General features: G+C 36.3%; 3 protein-coding genes and 1 long non-coding RNA gene across 6 annotated transcripts; 3 read left to right on the top strand and 1 right to left on the bottom strand.

The window, feature by feature from the left end:
* Positions 1-1,150: 1,150 nt before the first annotated feature.
* LOC110731797 lies at positions 1,151-2,783 on the top strand. Its single transcript, XR_002513357.1, has 3 exons — positions 1,151-1,978; positions 2,058-2,461; positions 2,547-2,783. It is a non-coding gene; the product is annotated as an uncharacterized LOC110731797 (long non-coding RNA).
* A 2,165-nt stretch (positions 2,784-4,948) lies between these two features.
* On the bottom strand, positions 4,949-8,926 carry LOC110731804 (BTB/POZ domain-containing protein At3g08570-like). 2 transcript variants are annotated; one of them, XM_021911695.1, is made up of 4 exons: positions 8,423-8,926; positions 8,198-8,264; positions 6,887-8,065; positions 4,949-6,809 (listed from the first exon to the last, which is right to left on the bottom strand). In XM_021911695.1, the coding sequence occupies exons 1-4, from the start codon at positions 8,497-8,499 to the stop codon at positions 6,300-6,302; spliced, it is 1,833 nt and encodes a 610-aa protein (XP_021767387.1). In that variant the 5' UTR covers positions 8,500-8,926; the 3' UTR covers positions 4,949-6,299. The 2 variants fall into 2 exon arrangements, with proteins under 2 accessions (XP_021767387.1, XP_021767381.1); XM_021911689.1 differs by having other exon boundaries at positions 8,198-8,267.
* Positions 8,927-10,765: 1,839 nt separating this feature from the next.
* LOC110731833 (acetyltransferase NSI-like) lies at positions 10,766-14,874 on the top strand. The gene is made up of 8 exons (XM_021911722.1): positions 10,766-10,970; positions 11,057-11,142; positions 11,214-11,280; positions 12,383-12,566; positions 12,726-12,825; positions 12,993-13,093; positions 14,274-14,367; positions 14,592-14,874. Exons 1-8 carry the CDS (start codon positions 10,930-10,932, stop codon positions 14,666-14,668), a joined length of 750 nt encoding a protein of 249 aa, XP_021767414.1. The 5' UTR covers positions 10,766-10,929; the 3' UTR covers positions 14,669-14,874.
* Positions 14,875-15,761: 887 nt separating this feature from the next.
* On the top strand, positions 15,762-19,240 carry LOC110731818 (transcription factor GTE1-like). 2 transcript variants are annotated; one of them, XM_021911711.1, is made up of 9 exons: positions 15,762-16,213; positions 16,505-16,573; positions 16,820-17,014; positions 17,517-17,594; positions 17,732-17,959; positions 18,079-18,153; positions 18,267-18,325; positions 18,534-18,684; positions 18,785-19,240. In XM_021911711.1, the coding sequence occupies exons 1-9, from the start codon at positions 16,190-16,192 to the stop codon at positions 19,013-19,015; spliced, it is 1,110 nt and encodes a 369-aa protein (XP_021767403.1). In that variant the 5' UTR covers positions 15,762-16,189; the 3' UTR covers positions 19,016-19,240. The 2 variants fall into 2 exon arrangements, with proteins under 2 accessions (XP_021767403.1, XP_021767398.1); XM_021911706.1 differs by having other exon boundaries at positions 15,767-16,213; positions 16,505-16,594.
* Positions 19,241-20,160: the final 920 nt, after the last annotated feature.

Consider the following 20,160-nt stretch of genomic DNA (forward strand, 5'->3'; position numbering starts at 1 on the left):
TTGTTGTTGTTGTTTATAATTGTTGTTGTTGTTGTTTATAATTGATGTTGTTTTCTATAATTGTTGTAGTTGTTGTTTATTATTGCTGTTGTTGTTGTTTATAATTGATGTTGTTGTTGTTTATAATTGTTGTTGTTTATAATTGCTGTTGTTGTTGTTTATAATTGCTGTTGTTACTATGTTATTTCCAAAATGTATCATCAGTGATTATTTTTGGCCATATGAGGTGGTAATGGATTTTATAGAAGCATGATATGAATTATGCTGCCGGGCATAGGATCTGATTTCAGTAGAGGAACTAGAAATTATCCCCTTTATATTCCATTGTATTTATTTGGTGCATTTAATTTAAAATTCCCTAATAACCAAGCACTACTGTCAACATCGACAAACTAGAATTTGAAGTGTAGATGTATATAGACACACACACTTTGAAGTGTAGATATATATAAACACAATTTGGCAAATGGACGTACAGTAAACATTCAAATTTAATGGTGTCTTGTAAATGAGTAGTGAAGGTATTTTTGATTTATGGACAAATAGCATTGCAGCCTTTTACTTGTTAAGCTTAGGCAGCAACAAGAGTGATTTACATTATCATGGTATCAAAGAAAAAAAAACAATATTGTACATCAAAGATAAAAAGTTAAAAAATTATGTTTGTAACTAAAAGATGCAAATTCAGTAGTACTAGTTATTGGTTTTCTTTAGTTTGCATCACCTATTTTGTTTTTATTATTAATATTATAATTTATTTTAAATTTAGAATGTAGTTGAGGGTTCTGGTCCACGACATGCTAGATCATGCGGTATTAACGCGTCAATTAGGAGAGATAGGGGGATTAGTATACGGGAAGGTAGTTCAGTACCAGAGCACGACAGGGTAGTGGATGATTATGGGACTCCGGGTTCGGGTTCGAGTTTGAGTTTGAGGTACGAGGATGATGGACCTGAGGGTGAGGCTGATGCTGAGGAGCAGCCGCAGGTCCTGATGGGAGATTTACGAGTTCCCGACCACCTCGATCTGCAGCGACTTGGCTTGTTCAGGGGCCGATGGACGGTGGGCCCGAGGATGGGAGCGTTATTCCTAGTTTCGGGGCCCATGTTGCTCGGTATATTTGGGATGGGGAAGATCGACGGTTTTTTGCGGTGTCATACTAGAGCTGGTGTGTGTAGAGATTTGACTGATTGGCTAGAGCGATTTACGGCTGCCACCACTACGCGGATACGACAGACTGGGCTGTCGCACCTGCCTAGCATTATGCACAACCACCTTGATTTTCCGCTGATTTCTGCCTTTGTTGAGAGATGGCAGCCAGACACGAACACATTCCACCTACCTTTTGGTGAGATGACCATCATGTTGCACGATGTACACCATATACTTGGTATTCGGGTTGATGGGGATATGGTTGTCGGTGATCTCCCTAGTGACCAGTATAGGACATTGGTAGGTGGGTTGTTACAGTTGACTCCGGAGGAGCTACAGGTCAAGACTCAGAATGCCATCTACAAGAACGGTGGCGTCCATACTGACCAGATTATTGCTAGGTGTCGTAGTGAGGAGCAGCTGGAGGCGGTTCAGGCCATTGGTTACATGTGGGTCCTTTTGGGTAACACGCTCTTTACTGACAAGAGCGGTGCCCGTACTCACCCTTCTTTTCTCAGTGAGTTGTGTATCGAGGATAACCTGGAGAAATTGACGAGATACTCCTGGGGTTCAGCCTCACTAGCGTACTTGTATCGTTAACTCGGGCATGCCACCCGAAATGGATGTGATTCTATCGCGGGTTGCATGACTCTTCTACAGGCTTGGATATACGAGTACTTTCCATGTTTTCGACCTCACCAGGGTGTGTTGACACGGGACGTCCCTCATGCTCGTGTAGGGTTATGGGATGTTGGTATGACGCGGAAGCATCAACAGCGTCTCGTGTCCTTTCGTACTCGACTTGACCAGCTGTGTGACTATGAGGTATAAGTAGATACGTAATTACTATTTGTCTTATATTGATTTTATTTACAGTTGATTTACAGGTATAACTAATTTGCAGGTATGTTGGTTGCCATACGGTGCTTTTCCTGCACAACAGGTGCCTAGGACTATGTTTACTGGATGTATTCGCTATCGAGGCATCATAGAACCATATATGCCCGATCGAGTTGTTCGACAGTTAGGGTTTATACAGGAGATTCCCGGTGACATGATGCTCAGAGACCACTTAGTGTGAAGTCTTATAGGGTCAGTTTTTCAGCTCAGATGACCACTCTCATGTGGGATAGATTTGTCCCCGGTGCTGCGTTCAGTCTTCTTCTTGGTGGATATACTAGAGTTCCACGTGGTGGACATACTTGTGCCCCTGACTATCTACCATGGTTTGGGAGAGTTAGCCATCCTATCGTCACTCCTAATGTTGAGGATGATGTCGGTCTTCCTGAGAGGACCAACGTTGATTACGTAAGTTTTTTGTTAGTATTTTTTTTAATTTAATTATTTTTTTCCTATTATTTCTATTAATACACAATTATAATGGTTTGTGCAGTGGGTAGGGCGATTCATGGTTACAACGCAGCGATCACTTAGTGAGTACCCTAGGCTATCAAGGGACACCAAAGTAATGTTGGAGCAGGTGATTAATGATTGGAATACAATAAATGGACTTAGAGATTAGCTGTAATATGTATTCTAGCTTTGACTTTATTGTTTTATTAGACTATGTTTTGGATGTTGTTAGTGGACATTTATATTTTATCACATTTGTTGAGAATTATCAAGTTGACATTTATATATTATTATTTTATTTTCTAATTACGTAGTACTTACTTAGTAAATTTTTAAAAGAATTGCTTAAACAAAATTAAAAAAAAATAATCATGTTTATTAATAAAAATATATAAAGTTTAATAAAAATCCATAACAGTACTCAAGAGCTAACTAATGGCTGCCACAATTGAAGCCTTCTCTCATACCTTGCCTCACATCCGTGTACACTTGCCTGTCGAGCGTTAAACCACATTGGTGAAATTGGAGGAAGTGGGTGGTCTTGATCCATATGCAAACGAATGAAATGCGATCCACCAACAGTTCCAATCACGAACTCCGCACTAGGCCTGTCTAAGCGTCCACGATTGTTCAACGGTAAAACAGTGGTAGATGGATAGTAGCACGATGGTCTATTTCCTACTCCATAACAAATCACTACCACTTTCCATATTGTGGCAATAGCAAACAAATCCTGCTGTGCTACCATCCAATGCTCCTATCCACACGCATCACCATCCCATCTGATCCGGTCTACCTCCCTCTGCAGTCCTCAACCAACCTGTTGACCCCATATGTCGTAGTAAATCATGCTATACAACCAAGGATGAGAACCAACCTCATTTGTGATATGATGTCGAACCAACCGCCATTCCTCCTGATCTCCGTAACAAAAATCTGCTACGCAACGAAATCCGCAATTCCCATCTCCAATTACGTCCTTAACACCTACGACGTAAGGCCACATGATGTTGGGAATCGCGTAGTTGTATCTACATTGTCGCATGTCGAACCCGGTACCTACAAAATAAAAAACATAATATGACATATAATTAAGTTATTACACAAAATAAATTAAAATATACGATGTATGAAAACATTATTTAATTATATCGATAATCACCTGTATCAGATGGGGGTGGTCTACTTCTAGATCGATTATCTCGCCCATTACGTTGAACATGCTCAAAAAACGAACGATCTCGCCTGTTCCTTCTCTCGGGAGGTCGTCCCCTTACTCGAGGGTTGACCATTTTAACTAAAAAAAGTTAGCCATAAACCTAAAAAAGGTCATTATGGTCAATTTTTCTAAACCTTGGTGCCACTAAAGAGAGCTGAAAAAAACTTCGTCTTCCACGTAGAAAACTTAAAACCATGAGGCCACCATGTAGAATTTCCCAAATTAATATGAAATAGACCTATTGATACAAACTATGCTTTTAATCAAAGATATATCAAACAAAACTCCTGTTCTCAATTTAAAAACCAAGTCCTGACAATATAATTCACATGAAATATATTCCAACAATATAATCTGAAAACTATATTAAATTCTACTAACATCATAATCACATGAAATATAGGCTAACTCTGCTGAGTTCACTGATGTAATTTTTAGTCTTCAATTCATCAGTAAAGAAAGCAAGATCATTATTATTGTATCACAAACAACAGAAATAGTAACTAATGAAAAGCAAAGTAGACAAAAGCTGAATATTATTAATTTTAATTGCCTCATAATATAGGAACAACTGCACTCACTGATTCCAAGTGCCTTACATAAGGATATACTTGGACAACTATAGTACATTCTTTATAAAACATTATTATTTTCTCACTATGACCATAGTACAAAGTCAGTACATATACGGACCTTATACCATATAGAACTACTTAAGATGGAAAATGGAAGATCATCCTTGGTTTGTTGAATATACGGTCATTTTCATCTATAAACTCATGGAAACAACTCCTCAGGAAGAGCTCAATGATAAATATTGCATCAATGAGCAGAATTTCAATAAAATGTTCAATAGGTAGGTTTATAGTCTCACTACCTCTTCCCATCCTCTTATAACTTTGGCATTTTTCTAACTTGTAAGAAGTGGATCGTTGATGAAAAGATTGCAAGTACCTCAATTTTTGTTCTTGCATAGCCGAAGTAGACTGGACCAATTGACACAAGCAAAGGTCGATAAACATCCTCATTTATTACCTTTCGAAGATTTTCAGGGACTCTGTAGATGCAACAATTTGAGGAAACTGTTGGCAATAATTCAAGCTTGTGCAGTAATGAATTAGACACCCATTTGCTAAGATCTCCCATGCTTTCCTGTATTTTATTTTTGTCCTAGCAAAAGGAAAAGAGGCAGTGAGACAAGCAAAGTTCTCCAGCTCAAGCTATTTTTGGTTCTTACTTTTTGATTTGTTTAAAGGCTTAATGGTTTGCTCACTATCAAATTATAATTACCTCTACATAAAGTTCAACAAGAATCACACAAATTTCTCACTTTACAAGTATTTTCTTGATAAGACCAAGCTGCCCAAGCCTATAATTTAGTCAGTTATTTGATGGACCGGCTTTGATTTATTGTTGAGTTAGTCAGTTATTTGATGATTTTTTCTTAGAGATAATTCAAGAAAATGAAAACAAGTGTGTTAGTACAATAATACAATATGCACTTGAGCATGTAATGGGAGTTCAGATGGTTAAAACTTTCTGCAGTCTTGAGTTAAAGGCTCATTCGGAAAAGGGGCATAGGGTTTATATTCCCTACAACAGGGACACAGGTTGTTATTGGTATTTAACTTTGTGTAATCGTTAAGTGTAGCGGGTGCCCTGTACATTGTACAACAGGAGCAGCATACAGATGATTCAGTATTCAAAAGCAAACTGTAAGAAAAGAAACGAGCATGATAGTATCATAGATTCATAGTGGAATCCTCACTTTGGTGAATTTAGCCCCTTTGATCAACCTCTACATTTGTAAATTAGAGGATGAAAAATATAGGACAAATTTGATAAGAGATGTAAATGTATCAATTAAAATGCAGATAAGTTTAGTATAATGCATGTCTTTCGATGCTTGTTGTTTACTGATCATAGGCTTAGGGCAGCCTGGTCTTATCAAGAAACTCCCTGTAAAGTCAGAAATTCGTGTGATTTTTTGTTGAACTTTATGTAGAGGCAATTATAATTAGTCTGAGTTCAAGGCAATTAATTGAATTTGTTTGCTTGTCAGAATAATCCATTTTATTAGTCTATGGATGATGCTTAAGCACATATAGGAAGCAAGATATTAATTGGAGCATTCAACATACAATACAATACTTTAGTATTAAAATTTTACTGATTTGTTGAAAATTATGCGCCTTAAATTTCTCTTTCAGAAGCAGGAAAGTATATTCAAATACCGATTTGTCTGCAAGGCTCGAACACTTTAAGTAGACAAGAAAAGATACTTGAGCATGCTTTCCCTTCTGTAAATCATGACAGTTACTAATTTGTTGGTGTATACACCATACAAGCTCATGTGTTTGGATGACCAAGGTCTGTTGGTGTTTATTAGGATGCCAAAGCCTTAGCATTTTGGATACAGAAGCTGCATGAAGTAGGTAAAGTGCTCAAGTATTTATCAGATATGCTAAATTATAGTACTATATATTTTGACCTGATACATCTTGACGTTTTCTCGAGTTCCATGGCTTTATCTTCTGTTCACTGTATTCCACCCGGAGGCAGCATCTGATTATCCTAAGAAACCGAGTGCCTTCGACTACGTGCAGTTTTTCCTTTCCTTCCTGATTTTTGGCGCTTGTTTCCCATTGGAGTGCTAAAAATCCCAATCTTCCCTATTCCTTTTGAAAGTGAAGTTAAGAATGTCCTACCAGTTCCCGACTTCTCCAACATCTCTTGTTTCATGCAAGTCTGCTCCTTCTCCAAATCATTGAGCCTCATTCTCAACCTTGAGATCTCAAGCTTCAGTTCACGATTCTCCCTCCTTAAGGATGCATACGTATCTCTGGGGGACATTGCAGCACTTGGGATGCCGCTGCTAATTTTTTGGGAGAACAGTGCATCTCCTGAACTTCCGGACATGCTATTCTTCAATCGAAGCTGCTCAAAATAGAGAACTCTCACTGTCATTTGAACTGGGAGCCGATCATTCTGTGCAGCATGGTTGCAAGCTTCATGTGAGAGCTTTTGGCAGTCAATGTATTTGCACAACTTATTGCGTTCATCTTCAGATATCATAGGGTGAGCCTGCACAAGCAAATTATTTTTTGACAGGTCCAGAGATAAAAAAAAAAAAAAAGCATCAGTTTTGTAATCTGAAGTACCTTGAGATAGATGTCAAGTGCTCTGTAAAGCCCATCATCAATGACTCGGGCATAATCCGGCAAAGCCTCAATAATAGCAGTGAACTTTTGCAGTGACAGGTAAGGATCAGGGGCAATTTCTGCTAGGTATGCATCAATAAGGCGTCCAACCTTCAATAGAGAACCATGGGTGGGAGAGCCAAAACCTTGAGATTCATACCCACTTTGATCTTCAGTAGTTTCTTCGTCTTCCATCCGCTGAAGGAAATTTGCCAGAATTCTGCAGACTGTGTCAACATCAAACAAGGAATCTCCCTTGTGAACAGACGGGATAAGCAGATCATCAAGAGAAACCATTTCTAGCCGACAACCAACCTGCCTCTCCAGCTCAAGCCTGCAGGAGATGTTGGCATCCACTATGATTGCCATCCTTAATAGACCAAACAGGAAACTAAGAGGAATTGGTGAAGATTTCGATTTCTCTGTTGGAAGAAGATCAACAAGAGCCTCAATAATCACCTTCTGGTCATGCTCTTGTGTGCCACAGTGTGGTCTTAACCTTGCTGGATTCCATATCTGAAGTTTTCCAATGCCCTTTAACCATTCTTGTGCATAATGCATCAAAGACGCGATGATACTGCAAGTATCAACACCTGCTTTCACCATAGCTGAGATGACCTGCTGATAGAAATCTATCCTCAGTACAGACAGATCTTCAACCCACCATTCAATGTAGCCTGCAGCTTCTTTTAATTCTGCCGAGTCATCCTCATGGCAACTTACATGTGAAAAACCCGAAGCCAGCTGCTCTCTGCACGCGTTGGATGCAATGGCATTTACGCATCTGCTTGGAATTCCCACCTCTTCAACCATGGAAATAGGTAGGGACTCACAAGCAGAGAGAACTTCTACAGATTTCTCAATACTCTGAACAACCACCTCATCAAGATAAGCTTCCGTTCTTGCAATGAGGTTCTCTTGGTGATAGTCTTCTGTCATTTCCAAGTACTCAGCAACACAGCGCAAGTAGGCCACATTTCCTGCTGTAATTTCAAAGTTCATGCCGTAGCAGAACTTGGCAGCGAGCTCGAATGCTTGGGAACCCCCTGGTAGGTTGTGAAGCTCCAACTTGGAGACCTTCGAGTCCTTGGCATCTGCAATCATTTTTCTGATTTTGCCACTTCGAGTGACTAGGGGAAACTATAACATAAATCCACAAACCAAACAGTAGAGTCATGTCAGACAGCTCGGTACATGATTACAGTAGCTGACAGAAATTAATATTGATAGATAGCAAGCTGAAACAAAAGAAGTGATACTAGGAGAATTGACCTTGTGCAGTAGAAAGGATTCGCCATCGACGAGAACAGTAATGTCCCCAGCAACGTCCTGAAAGATGCTGCTAGCAGCAATGAAAGAATATCACGAATGTTGTAATCATAACATACAGGTCATGACCATGAATACAGCAATAATATTATTGTTGAGATCACACTCATCATATTTTCAAGTAATATAACATGAAACATGAATTTAATCAGAAATTCAGAAATTTACCGGTTATTCAAAGTAGTGCAGAGCTTGGAATCAGGTAAAGGATGAAGAGAGAGTTGGTGTTTGTCTTCTGCTACCATTTTTGAGTTTGCTCTTCTTTAATACAAGTAATAATTCTTTCTCTATTTTCCTTCCTCAATCATTTCATACTCATTATTTTCTTCTTCTTTGGGCTAAACTGTAGTATTGAAAAGAAAGAGGAAATGATGATGGGAAAATCTTTGTTTGTATGTTCTGGAGCTTCAATTCTTCAATCTCTAGTCTCTGTCTGACTGACTGTCGTTCTAGGGTGGACTGTTGCTTTTGCTTTCTCTTTTTTTGATTTCACTTTGGAAGCTTTTTGTCTCACAATTACATCCCATTATTATCCTATTTATTGCCTCATTTATCACCTTCCCCACCACATTCTTCTTTCTCTCAAATCACTTTCAAATTTTACTTAGAGTTTGTGCCACTACGACAACATGTCATCGATTTTAATTTTTAAATCATCTTTACATATTCTGTTTTATAAATATGTTATTACTTATAAATCATCTTTAAAATAAAGGGAGAATTATATAACAGTCTCCTCGCGTGTAGCTCTATTTTCTCCTAGAATTAATAGATCGGAAAATGAAATAATTATTAAGACAAAAATTCTTATAGGGATTATTGACAAATCATTTGTATTTTTTTTTTAAAAGAAAAGGAATGGAGAGTGGGGACAAAGGGTGTGAAGGTAGGGAGAGGGAGCTCCGGAACTCAAGAAAATAATAGTGAAAGTGAATTATGGGTGTGTGGGGATGTCTTTAATATTTAAGGGTATGGGTATGGGAATGGGAAAGTACACATGCAATGTCCCTTTAATCTTTATGGATAATTATTTTATTCTTTTGTTGTTGACTGGATCACCAAACAACCATTTTTCTTCTTTTTTGCTTACATTTTTAGGGATGATCCAAAAATTCCTTCCTTAATCTCACGCCTTCCCTTCTTCTCTACCTTTTTTGGATCCCAATAAATGCTTAATTAATCACTCTATTGCCTCTCATCTAATTACAACAAGCTAACTACTCTACTAATATTCAAGATTCTTACTTTTATTTTGGGTTTACTCCTCAACTTATAGCTTGTCATTTGTCATGTCTATTAGGCTATTTCCATTTTCCATTTCAATTGCCAAAGTATATGTGCTGAGATGAGAACTACAAGTTAATGTTTGTCATGTCTCATACTCGGTATGAAGTAACTTGCTAACGCTTAGATCTTACACTTAGACATGAATATATGATGCATGCATGATTGTAATTTATAATACTAAAAGATCATACAATTATATATGAGACATTTTGGCCTTTTGGGTTTATATTCCTTTATATTACGTACTACGTAGTATTATATGTTCAATTGAGAGCAAAATTTTCATCACATACTTTGTTGGAGTTGTAATGCAAAGCGAAGAATGTTACTCTCAAGGTTGATCAAGTGATAGCTCACTAGGCAAAACTTAATTTTATGTGGCATGAACAAGCTATAGCTCACTGGCAGTGCCACCCTGCGTAAGATGCAGTGGAGGCTTGTGTGCTCACATGACTCTTTTTTAAAAAAATAATAATAATTGATTAGAGAAACATAATGAACCTTAACATGAAGAAAAAAAAAAAGAGGAAATCCCTGAACTCATGTATTCTTCCAAACTATTCCCTAGAAATATGAACATTTCTTGAAATAATTCCACCTTTTCAAAAGGGGTGCCGGAAGGTAGTTGTGTTACCTTTGGAGGACAATCGTCCTTGAGAATCTCATATTGGTGGTGGCAGAATAAGCTTATAGGCAATCGTAAAACACATCTCAACTTAAGTAAGATCTTCAAATGAGTATCAAGCATTTCAATAATCTCTATTAATTTCATGGTTACAACAATTATTTCCTAATGCACTTGTGTGTACTCACTTGTCCTTTTCAACATAATTTAAACTCTTATTATTTTGTCAAAATTATACCAAATTAGACTAGATTTAAAATTAAAAAAAAAAAAAAATCTATATCATTTCATATAATAACTTTAAGTATTGTTTTGTGGTTGCTAAATGTTTAAATGTTATATAAATCTGAGAAACTTTAAATTATTGGAATTTCCATTTACCTCTACTCTATGTCTCTACAACTAATCCCCGAAACAATTACCATGTTTTTTTGGACTATTCTAACTTAATTACAGTGAATTGAACTGAACTAAAGTAGAAATAAGTCCAAAAAAACTCTCACATTCAAAACGGTTTTGCAAAAGGGGCAATTTTTAGAATACAAAAGGGTTTAAAAAAAAATTGTAGGGTCCCGACCGTCCCGGTGGAGTAATGACTAATGAGGAATTGAGTTAGAGGATGGGTGAGTAAAGGATTGAATGAAGGACTGAAGCGTGCGTGTTGTTATCAAAGAGTCTGCTACACACACAGACACTACCACAGTAGCTCTGTACTCACTGTAATCCTCCTCCTCAACATTCAACATTCAACAACTGAGCAATAATGCACGCTTCTTCTTCAATTGCCCTTTCCCTTTCTTCTCGGTATTATGCCCCCCTTTTCTTTTCTATTTTGTTGGGTATATTTTCTAATTTGCTGAGGTTTTCGTTTTCCTTCAATCTTGTTGCAGGGCTCCTGCTCTTAATCAATCTCAACAACTCTTCTTCTCTCATCTCAATCCCAATCCCAATTATTATTATGGATTCTCCACTACAGGTTCTTTTTCCAACTACTTGGTTGATTCATTTAAGTTATTCAATTATTTAATTCTTGATCTCAATCTGCAGGAACCAAAAAGCTTCGATTTTGTAGCCTCAAGCTCAAGGCTAGTTTTTGGGAGTCCATCCGATCTGGGTATCTTCTTTCCCATCTCAATTTCATTCTTTCTTTAACATGATAAGCCCTTTCAATTAGAAACACAGATTATGATGTAATGTTGAATGTTTGATTAGACTAGGAAAGGATTAAATGAATTGCTAGTATTTCTTTGGAGTAGGATCATAGCAACTGTATGTATATTGGATATAGATAATAATGCGTATGCACCAAGGTTGGTTTAAATGATGCGATGCGCGACAATAGAAGATAAGGGAGGCCCATGAAGAAAGCTTATGTCCCTAGGTTCTACTATTGTGTTCTAAGACTCTTATGGAACCATATTATTGTTCCATTGTTAGCTCTTTTTTACCAGCTTCTTGCTCTTGGGTCTTGTGTATGTTTTAAAAAAATGTTGAGTTTTTATTGATAGAGGAAGAGGAAGGACCTTCTCTTAACACCTAATTAGATGAGGGGAACACCTGTATTCTAGAAACACTCAAGTAAGTGAGGTCGCTTTGGAATAACTCCAATTAAGGAAACCCTCATGCACATTTCCTTCTTAGATAATTCTCCTAATTAACTACGATATTTCTCCCCTTTCAACTTAATACTTTTACAAGTAGCATATACCCTTAAAGCACATTGAGAGCCAACCAAAATAACAACATATTAGAAGCACATATGTCTCGTCAAATTATTATATAAATTTTTTTGCGTAAAATTGCAACTTGTAATGAAATCTTTCAGAGAGGAATTTCTTTAATTATACTCCCCCCCCCCCCCTGGTCCCCAAATAACAGTTTCATTTGCCTTTTGCTCACATTGTTAGAAAGGTGTATAATAGTGGGGCTTGGTTGGTTATATGGTGATAGATAGGGGGGCTTAGTTGATAAAATATGGATAGAAAAAGATGATGGTAGGGCTTTGTCGATTTTAAGTGAATAGATAAAGCATAAAGGTGAATTGAGACTAATTAAGGACATGATTTGTGGACGAAATAAGACTTCTATTTGGGGATGGAGGGAGTAAATTGTATTGCTGAGTGATTGGAGATGGTGTGATACCTACTCCCTTAATGCTTAAGTTATGTTTTCTTTGATGGAATCTGAATAAGTAGATAACATGCTTGCTGTTACAGAATCTTGAAAAACAATACAACACAAGTTATTGAACCAACAATTCCTACTGAAGAAGAGGAAGAGCCTTTGCCTGAAGAATTTGTGCTTGCTGAAAAATCTCAAACAGATGGGTCTGTTGAACAAATAATCTTTTCTTCTGGTGGAGATGTTGATTTGTATGACCTACAGGCATTATGTGATAAGGTGATTGTGGGGCTTTTCTTAAAAATTTCCTAGAGGGATGGATTATAGCTAAACACAAAAGAATAGTAATTGTCAGGGAGTGAGTATGTTTTGACTGGCTACCATTAAACTATCTGTTGAGTAAATTCACTGCTTGACCGTACTCTATCACCTCGACAGGTAGGTTGGCCCCGTAGGCCACTCTCAAAACTTGGTGCGGCTTTGAAAAATAGCTATATGGTTGCCACACTGCATTCTGTTCGTAAATCACCTGGCGCAGGTAACTTGTAGATGCATCTCAAATTTCTAACAACCTGACCCTGCCTAAAGTTGGCTATATATTGGGTGGAAATTGTGCATAATTCCCCCAATACCCTTACTCTATCCCACTTCTTTGTATAAGTAAATGATGGACATCTTATTCTATTGTGCAAAGTTATCTGACAGAAGGTGATGACTACAAGACGCTCATTGGAATGGCTCGTGCTACTTCTGATCATGCCTTCAATGCTACAATTTGGGATGTTCTTGTTGATCCATCTTACCAGGTATCTTTTGACTGGAGATTAAATGAGATTTATTTATTAATGTGGTTATCTGCATGCATCTAGACTACTATGGGGAAGGTTGAGTTGGAAGGGTGTTCAATTTTCAAATTTTTGTGAGCTAGGTGCTTTCTTATTATCTACAACATATTAATCACCAAAGACAAGGGGAGAATTTTGTAGATGCTAAACAAATGTGTCTGACTTGGCTAGCTACATCACAGATTATCTCTGTAAAATTCTCAAGCTATATACTATATGTGTAACGGAATCATCAAGAGGATGAAGCTGTGCATAATTTGCTAACATATCCCTCCCCCGTCTTATATGACTAAAAGAGCAAAACTGTGAATGTAAGCAATCTTGTACAAGCTGTACCAAACTTGAATATAAGTCAACTGTCATGGTTAATTTCTTGAGTTCTGCAAAATTCATCTTTGACTATTGTTTGCTCAAATATATGTTTTTTTGTTTGAAAAAATTATGTAGATGACCACTAAACTTGTTTATCTTAGGTTGCAATTTTCCAACTAGTCAATTAAAATTTATACTTATATATATTTTTATCAATATTAAGATAAAATTTTGAACATTTGACTAGGAAAATTCACTACTATTTTATTTTGGCTTCAGCAAGTATTTGCTGAACATAGAAGTAAAATCATGCATAGCTTGTGCAATAAAGCTTGTGCCTTTTTTTTTATTATTTTTTTTTATTGTATGCTACTGAATTAGTTGTTTGTGTTACTGGAGTATAGCTTGTCTTGCCATTTGCATACGAGGTCCTTAGAGAAGTCTCAGAATGTCAGCCTGATGTGGGTTTATGCATGCAATTTATCTGGACATTTAGCTTTGCTGCAAGTTAGTGTTCTAATATGTGCAAGATTCAGAGTGACCAGGTCTACGTGTTTACTTATCACTTTATCAGATCATGCATTTTCATTGCAAAAAGCTTAATCTCTTTATCTGTAAGGCTGGGGCGGGGTGGGTATGGTTATCAAATAGCAATTGAGGTTCCTTGAGCCTGAACCATTTTGCATAACCTTCCTTGATGTGTGGCGGACAAATTTGTTGTGTCACTGGCTTGTTTGTGTGTGTGTGTGTGTGTGTGTGTTTCCTGACGGAAGCTGGACACTGTACTTTAGGTGCATAACAGTACACCATCTGTCTGGTTCTGATGTAGGGTCAAGGGCTTGGAAAGGCTCTTGTGGAGAAGATGATAAGGGCTCTGTTACAGAGGGATATTGGCAACATTTCTCTCTTTGCAGATAGTAAAGGTAATATTTTCATTATACGAACACTGAAAAGATATGCATTTACTGTCCACAATGACAAGCTAAGCTCTATGAAAGTGGTTCCACATGAAGATATCGTGTGAAACAAGGATAATTTGTTCTTCCCCTTTTCAAGTCTTCCTTGGGATATTGTTAATGTTGTATCTGACTTATTTTTGTAGCTAAATGCATGAATTCTGACATTGACATATTTATGTTCATTGCAGTTGTTGACTTCTATCAAAATTTAGGATTTGAACCAGATCCAGAGGGAATCAAGGGAATGTTCTGGCACCCCAAGTAATAGTTCATGGAAGGTGAAGGTGAAATGTGAGACAATGAGCAGTGATATGATAGCACTTTGCTGAACTAGGTTGTGGTAGTGATCGATGTGTAAAAATGTTATGTTCTTCTTTCTTATCTAGTTTTGGTTAGTTCTGTACGAGATTACGAATGTGTATATCAAATATTTAAAAGGAAGTTCCAGGACTAACTTCATGTTTGCAACAAGCAGCCCATAGTATGCATTTGGTTGGGGCAATTGGGCTGTGGAGAAAGTGGGAAACGTAACCATGACATTGAACCTACAATTAGGATCACGCTATAATCAACGCCATTTTTTAAGACTTCAAGCACCAAGTTTAACATCTCTCTCTCTTTTTTTTTTTTTTTTTTTTTTTTAAATTAAACTCAAAGTACACTAATTTTCATTAATTGAAGTCATACATTATTTATAATTGATAATTAATGAAAACAAATTTAACAAATCTAAACAAAAATTTTCTAAGGAAGGGCTAAGAATCCAAAAATATAGATATAACCGTTTGACACATTTTTTATTCATTGTCTCATACAAATCTATGAGTGGGTCTGTCGTTATTTTGTAATTTTGAGAGGAAGAGAATTCCTGTGATAATTCATTGCCTTGAATGGCTGAACTCGCTTAATTGTTGGCTGGTAATTGTTTGCATTAGCTATTTTATCTAACGGATTGTAATTGCCTTTTTTGTGTAAAAGTGCTTACCAAGCACTCCCTTAGTCTTTCTTTTTTTTTTTTTTTTTTTTTTTTTTTTGTTTTGCAACATGAGCCCACTATTTGTAAGAGTTTTGTGAATCATACGATGCAAACAAAATGAGACAGAGAGAATAGTTCTTAGCTATTAGCTTTTTAAAAAAGAACTTATTGTCTTTAAAACGCTATTTAAACTGCTCTTTACTAAACGTCCTAAAGAGTTTTTTAAAATGGTCAAACATCGCTTTTTACTCTAAAACACTCTTTTTGTTTTAAAGAATTCTTAACCAAAAAACAATGAACAATGGAATTTTTTTTTTTTTTTTTAATTTTTCAGGACAAGAGTAATAGTCAAACAAACTTTTTCGGTGCTTACGTTTATGTGATTAAATTAGTCAATCTAAACTTGTGTTCTTTCAAAATTTGTGTTTAAAGAGTCATAAGAACAGATTACGATGAGTATAGTAATTAAATTCAACACATTGTTTTTAAGTTATTTACTCCATAGTATAAGGCTATAAGCTGTAAGGTGAGGACGAGGGAAACCGAGGTGTAACAATTTGTTATTACGTAGTAAATTAGGGTTTATCATTCTTTAACTTTTGGAAAAAAAAAAAAAAAAAAAAAAAAAAAAAAAAAAAAAAAAAAAGCATCTGTGATGATGATGGTATCTCGAGGAAAGGACAAAGGAGTAGAAATTCTAAATTCAATCTTGTCTCTTTAAAATTCAGAATTTTGGGTTTAATGTTCTTCAATCTTCGATCTTCCAATCTCAATTACAGTATAATCTCATCTTGTTTTTAATTGATTCTTATGGAGCCCCCCGCTACTTTCAAGGTACAATTTGTACTGTAATCTGTAATTTCTTTTCTTTGAATTTTTGATTCTGTATACATCTTCTTGCTTTTAATATATTCAGTTTCCAATGATTTTAATTTTTTGATTTCTCAGTTTCCTTTAATTTATTCATGATATGCTAATTTATTCAGAGAGAAACTTGAATTTACCCCTTTTGGCTTATGATTCATGGTTTTATTTTAATTTTGGTCATGTTTATCAGAAATTAAATAAACTTCTAATTTTGACTTACTATGATCAATTGCATGAATGGACAATTCTGGGTCTCAGGTTCCTGCAAATGTGAATGTTGTACAAAATGATGATCAACTCAAAGATTTCAAAAATCATGTGAATCAGGTTTCTTTTCAAGTTGACAAGGTTAATTCTTTCATTTACTAATATTGTGTTGAATTTTGCTCTGTCTAATTCCCGCTTCATTATCATTCCATTAATTCTTTTATTGCATTAATTGTAGGCAGTTGATCACGAATCTTACTTGCTAAATTCTGTATATTTTGTTTGATATTCAACTTTATTTTTTAGGTGTAATTATAATATTTGCTTGCAATATGCTTCTAAAATAACACTGAGAATTACTTGCAGCTAGAGCAAAAAATAAATGAGATTGAACAATTCTACTCCAGCAACAGTAAAAAGCAAATTATAGACTCTAGAAACAATCTACCGAGGGATTATAAAGATAGAGGGAGACATGTAACGACTAGGCTAAATCATCCCGATTCCAAAGCTAAGAGAATGCAGGACCTCATCAGGCAATTTGGTGTTATTTTGAATCAGGTATTTTGTTTTATGTCCATTATCATCATGTGAATAACTGAGGTCCCTTTTTAATTGCATCTTTAGATTGGTGTTTTGAAGTTCTAATATTACTTGTTCAATTAATGCTCCATTTAGGTCTTTTAATAAACTGGATTTTGATTTAGTATTCTCTTTTATGTAAAGGCTTGATATGCATGCTGTGATTCAGCTGCTAGAAAATTCATTCATTCGTTTTGTTAATTTGCTTTACATTAGGAGAAGCATAGGCATAAGTAAATCGTACTCTGTATTTAATTTTCCATTTGTTGTGCTTGTCTACTTATGTTACCAACCACAGTTAACTTTCAGCCTCAAAATCTGCAGGGATATTTGTACTTTTGTTCTATTCTACTATGTAAATTCTATTGCAGATAAACCATACTCTCTAGTGGCTTCTCTTGCTTTCAAACCTTTTCACGTGTTTGTAAACTATTGTACTATATAGTTCTCTGCCTCACGGATCCTTTGTTTTTCTTTCCAGATTACTCAAAAGAAAGATGTACGCTCTTCTCTGGATTCTGTAGATGTGAATGATCTAGGTTTACATGATTCCTCTGAGGTATAGAAGTGAAATTTGGATTCCTGACGTTTCTGTTTTTCTTGCTAAATATCTTAGACAAGTAGTATAGAAATACCTAATTTGAAGGAAAGGTCTTGACTTACTAGTGTGTCTGTTCATGTCATTTGCTTTTCTAGTCAGTTATTGGAAAGCCCAGGGACTTCAACTCTATAAAGAAGCGAATGGAAGCTAAGGGTGATAATGGCTACAAGCATGTTCGAGAGATTTATGCTGATGTGAGGTGGGTTTTGAAGAATGCTATGAAATGTAATGATGAAAGGAGTGATGCTCATGTGACAGCCAAAACTCTGCTGGCAAAATTTGAGGGAAAGTGGCTTGTACTTTTGCCAAAAATCATGCAAGAGGTAAAGTTGTGGCTTCTTGTTTGAGTTACCACTTGCTTCAATTACAGCCCATTAACATGTTTTAAGCTGTTACGTACAGTCATTTTAATTGGTATATGTCTCCGATTTTGCTTGTACAGGAAGAAAGAACGGATGAAGAGGCAGGTTTGAAACAGACTTATCATGCCCAGATGGCAAAGGACGTAAGCTGTGAGGTGGGAAGCTCTTGTAGTTATCTCACTTACATGCATGTACTCGTTCACCAGACTCAAATTTTGATATTTAATGTGCTGCATTTTGCTCTTTCTCCCACTTTCTGTGCGTGCAGCTTTACAAGGTTGATAAGCGCCTAAATGAACTTAGAGAACTCATGCTCCAAAGGTGCAGGTCAGTCAATTTTATGAACCTGTACCATGTGGTGGTTTAGTCCTGTATACTCATTTGTTCATCCATGGTTGTCCCTTCCCTCTCACGCGTGGCATAAATTTCACGCGTTTGCAACTTTGCAACAGTGAAGAGTTTGCCATGTTGGTTATGTTCTGTTTGATTTCCTTATTTGGATTGATATGTTAACGATGAGAACATGGTATTTCAGGAGAATGTCAACAATGGAGAAAAGAGAACTTGGAAGAGCTCTGACAAAGCTCTCTGCGGATGATCTAACAAAAGCTTTGGAGATTGTTGCTCAGGGAAATCCGTCCTTCCAAGTAACCGAAGAAGAGGTGGACCTCGACATAGATGCTCAGGTAATTGACAACGATTCATGGGGAGAAATAAGGGCAATTTATCTCTTTAAATGGATAATTTTCATGGAATTGATGGTGATGTTTGATCGGCACTTTGCAGAGTGAATCCACCTTGCGAAGGTTGAAGTATTTTGTTGTAGAGAGATTGAAAGCTAAAGCTGAAGATGAAGCCAAACAATTAACTAACATTGGTGGTGACAAAAATGAGCGGGGAAATGGTAAGACTCTTGTGAACAAATCAAAGGCTTTGAAGTCGGACCTGAAGAGAAAAGCAGAGAATATGGATGCCCCTGCCAAGAAAAAGACCAAAAAGGTCGGGTCAATTTTGTAATATGGAATAGTGAGTTAAGTTGCATATTTTCATAAGATATGGTTTGACCTGACAGTGCAAGGAAAGGCACATCTCTTTTGTTCCTTACCCCTTATTGTGGCTATTAGTAAAAAAATGGTAGGTATAGCATCAGATCAGTGTTGATCAACGTTTGTAAAGAGGTAGAATATGAACTTATATACATACATATATATAGCGAGTATATATTTTGAGCTACTGGCAGTATCTGTGTGTGTGTTTCTTTCGAATTGTTTAGCACTAATATCGTCGTTGTGAGCTGGGTTTGCTCTGGGTCATAAAATTACAGTAGAGCTAGGTTAGTGGCAGATTAATGTTGAGCCAAATATTTTCTGTATATGATAATGACTTGATGAGAATGTTGGGTTGGATTAGTAGAGAAAGAATTTTAGGGATTGACAACTGATGATTATGAAAGAAAGCTTATGGTGTTACTGTAGATTTGCCACCTCACTCATGTAGCAGCATCCTCTGTAGTATTTATGACTACAGATAAATATCATATGGAGTACTAGATACGTTGATGTTTGATGTTGATTGTTGATGTATGTACGGATGTTCCCACTTATCGGTTCATAACCAACTACTTCTTCCGTCCCAAATTAGATGTTGTGTTCTGTAGGTTTTTAAGGCATAATTTTAATATCTTTGCGGGAAAAATCTAGCTTTGTTTTTCCCAGGGAAATTTATATAAATAAAAAAAAGGTGGCGTTCATAAGTGGCGGCTGAATCGGCTTGTACGGAAAAGGACAAAATGCATGCAGGATTGCAGGGGCAACTGGCAGTCTGGCAGAAGGGTCAGTAATGATTAAAAAATTGAGCATTTAAAAGAAAAAGGAAATTATTTATATTTATTTGACTCTCTGACAGTAAGAACCTTACCTGCAGGTAGTGTTGTTAATTGGTTGTTATGTAAGTAGCTAGGAAGAAGCAAGAAATGAATGTCACCATCTTATCTTGGATTTACTTATTAATAGAAAATTAATATTGGTATCAACTACTCTTATCTTTGTATACTTTTATTACTTAATTAAATGAAGTCCGGGCAATGTACGGTTTTTTCGTCTAAGATTTTTATTTATTTAATTTATTATATTTAATAATTTCAGATAAAATTACAAAAGTTT

This window comes from Chenopodium quinoa, unplaced genomic scaffold, assembly GCF_001683475.1.
Source record: "Chenopodium quinoa cultivar QQ74 unplaced genomic scaffold, ASM168347v1, whole genome shotgun sequence".
Classification (NCBI taxonomy): domain Eukaryota; kingdom Viridiplantae; phylum Streptophyta; class Magnoliopsida; order Caryophyllales; family Amaranthaceae; genus Chenopodium; species Chenopodium quinoa.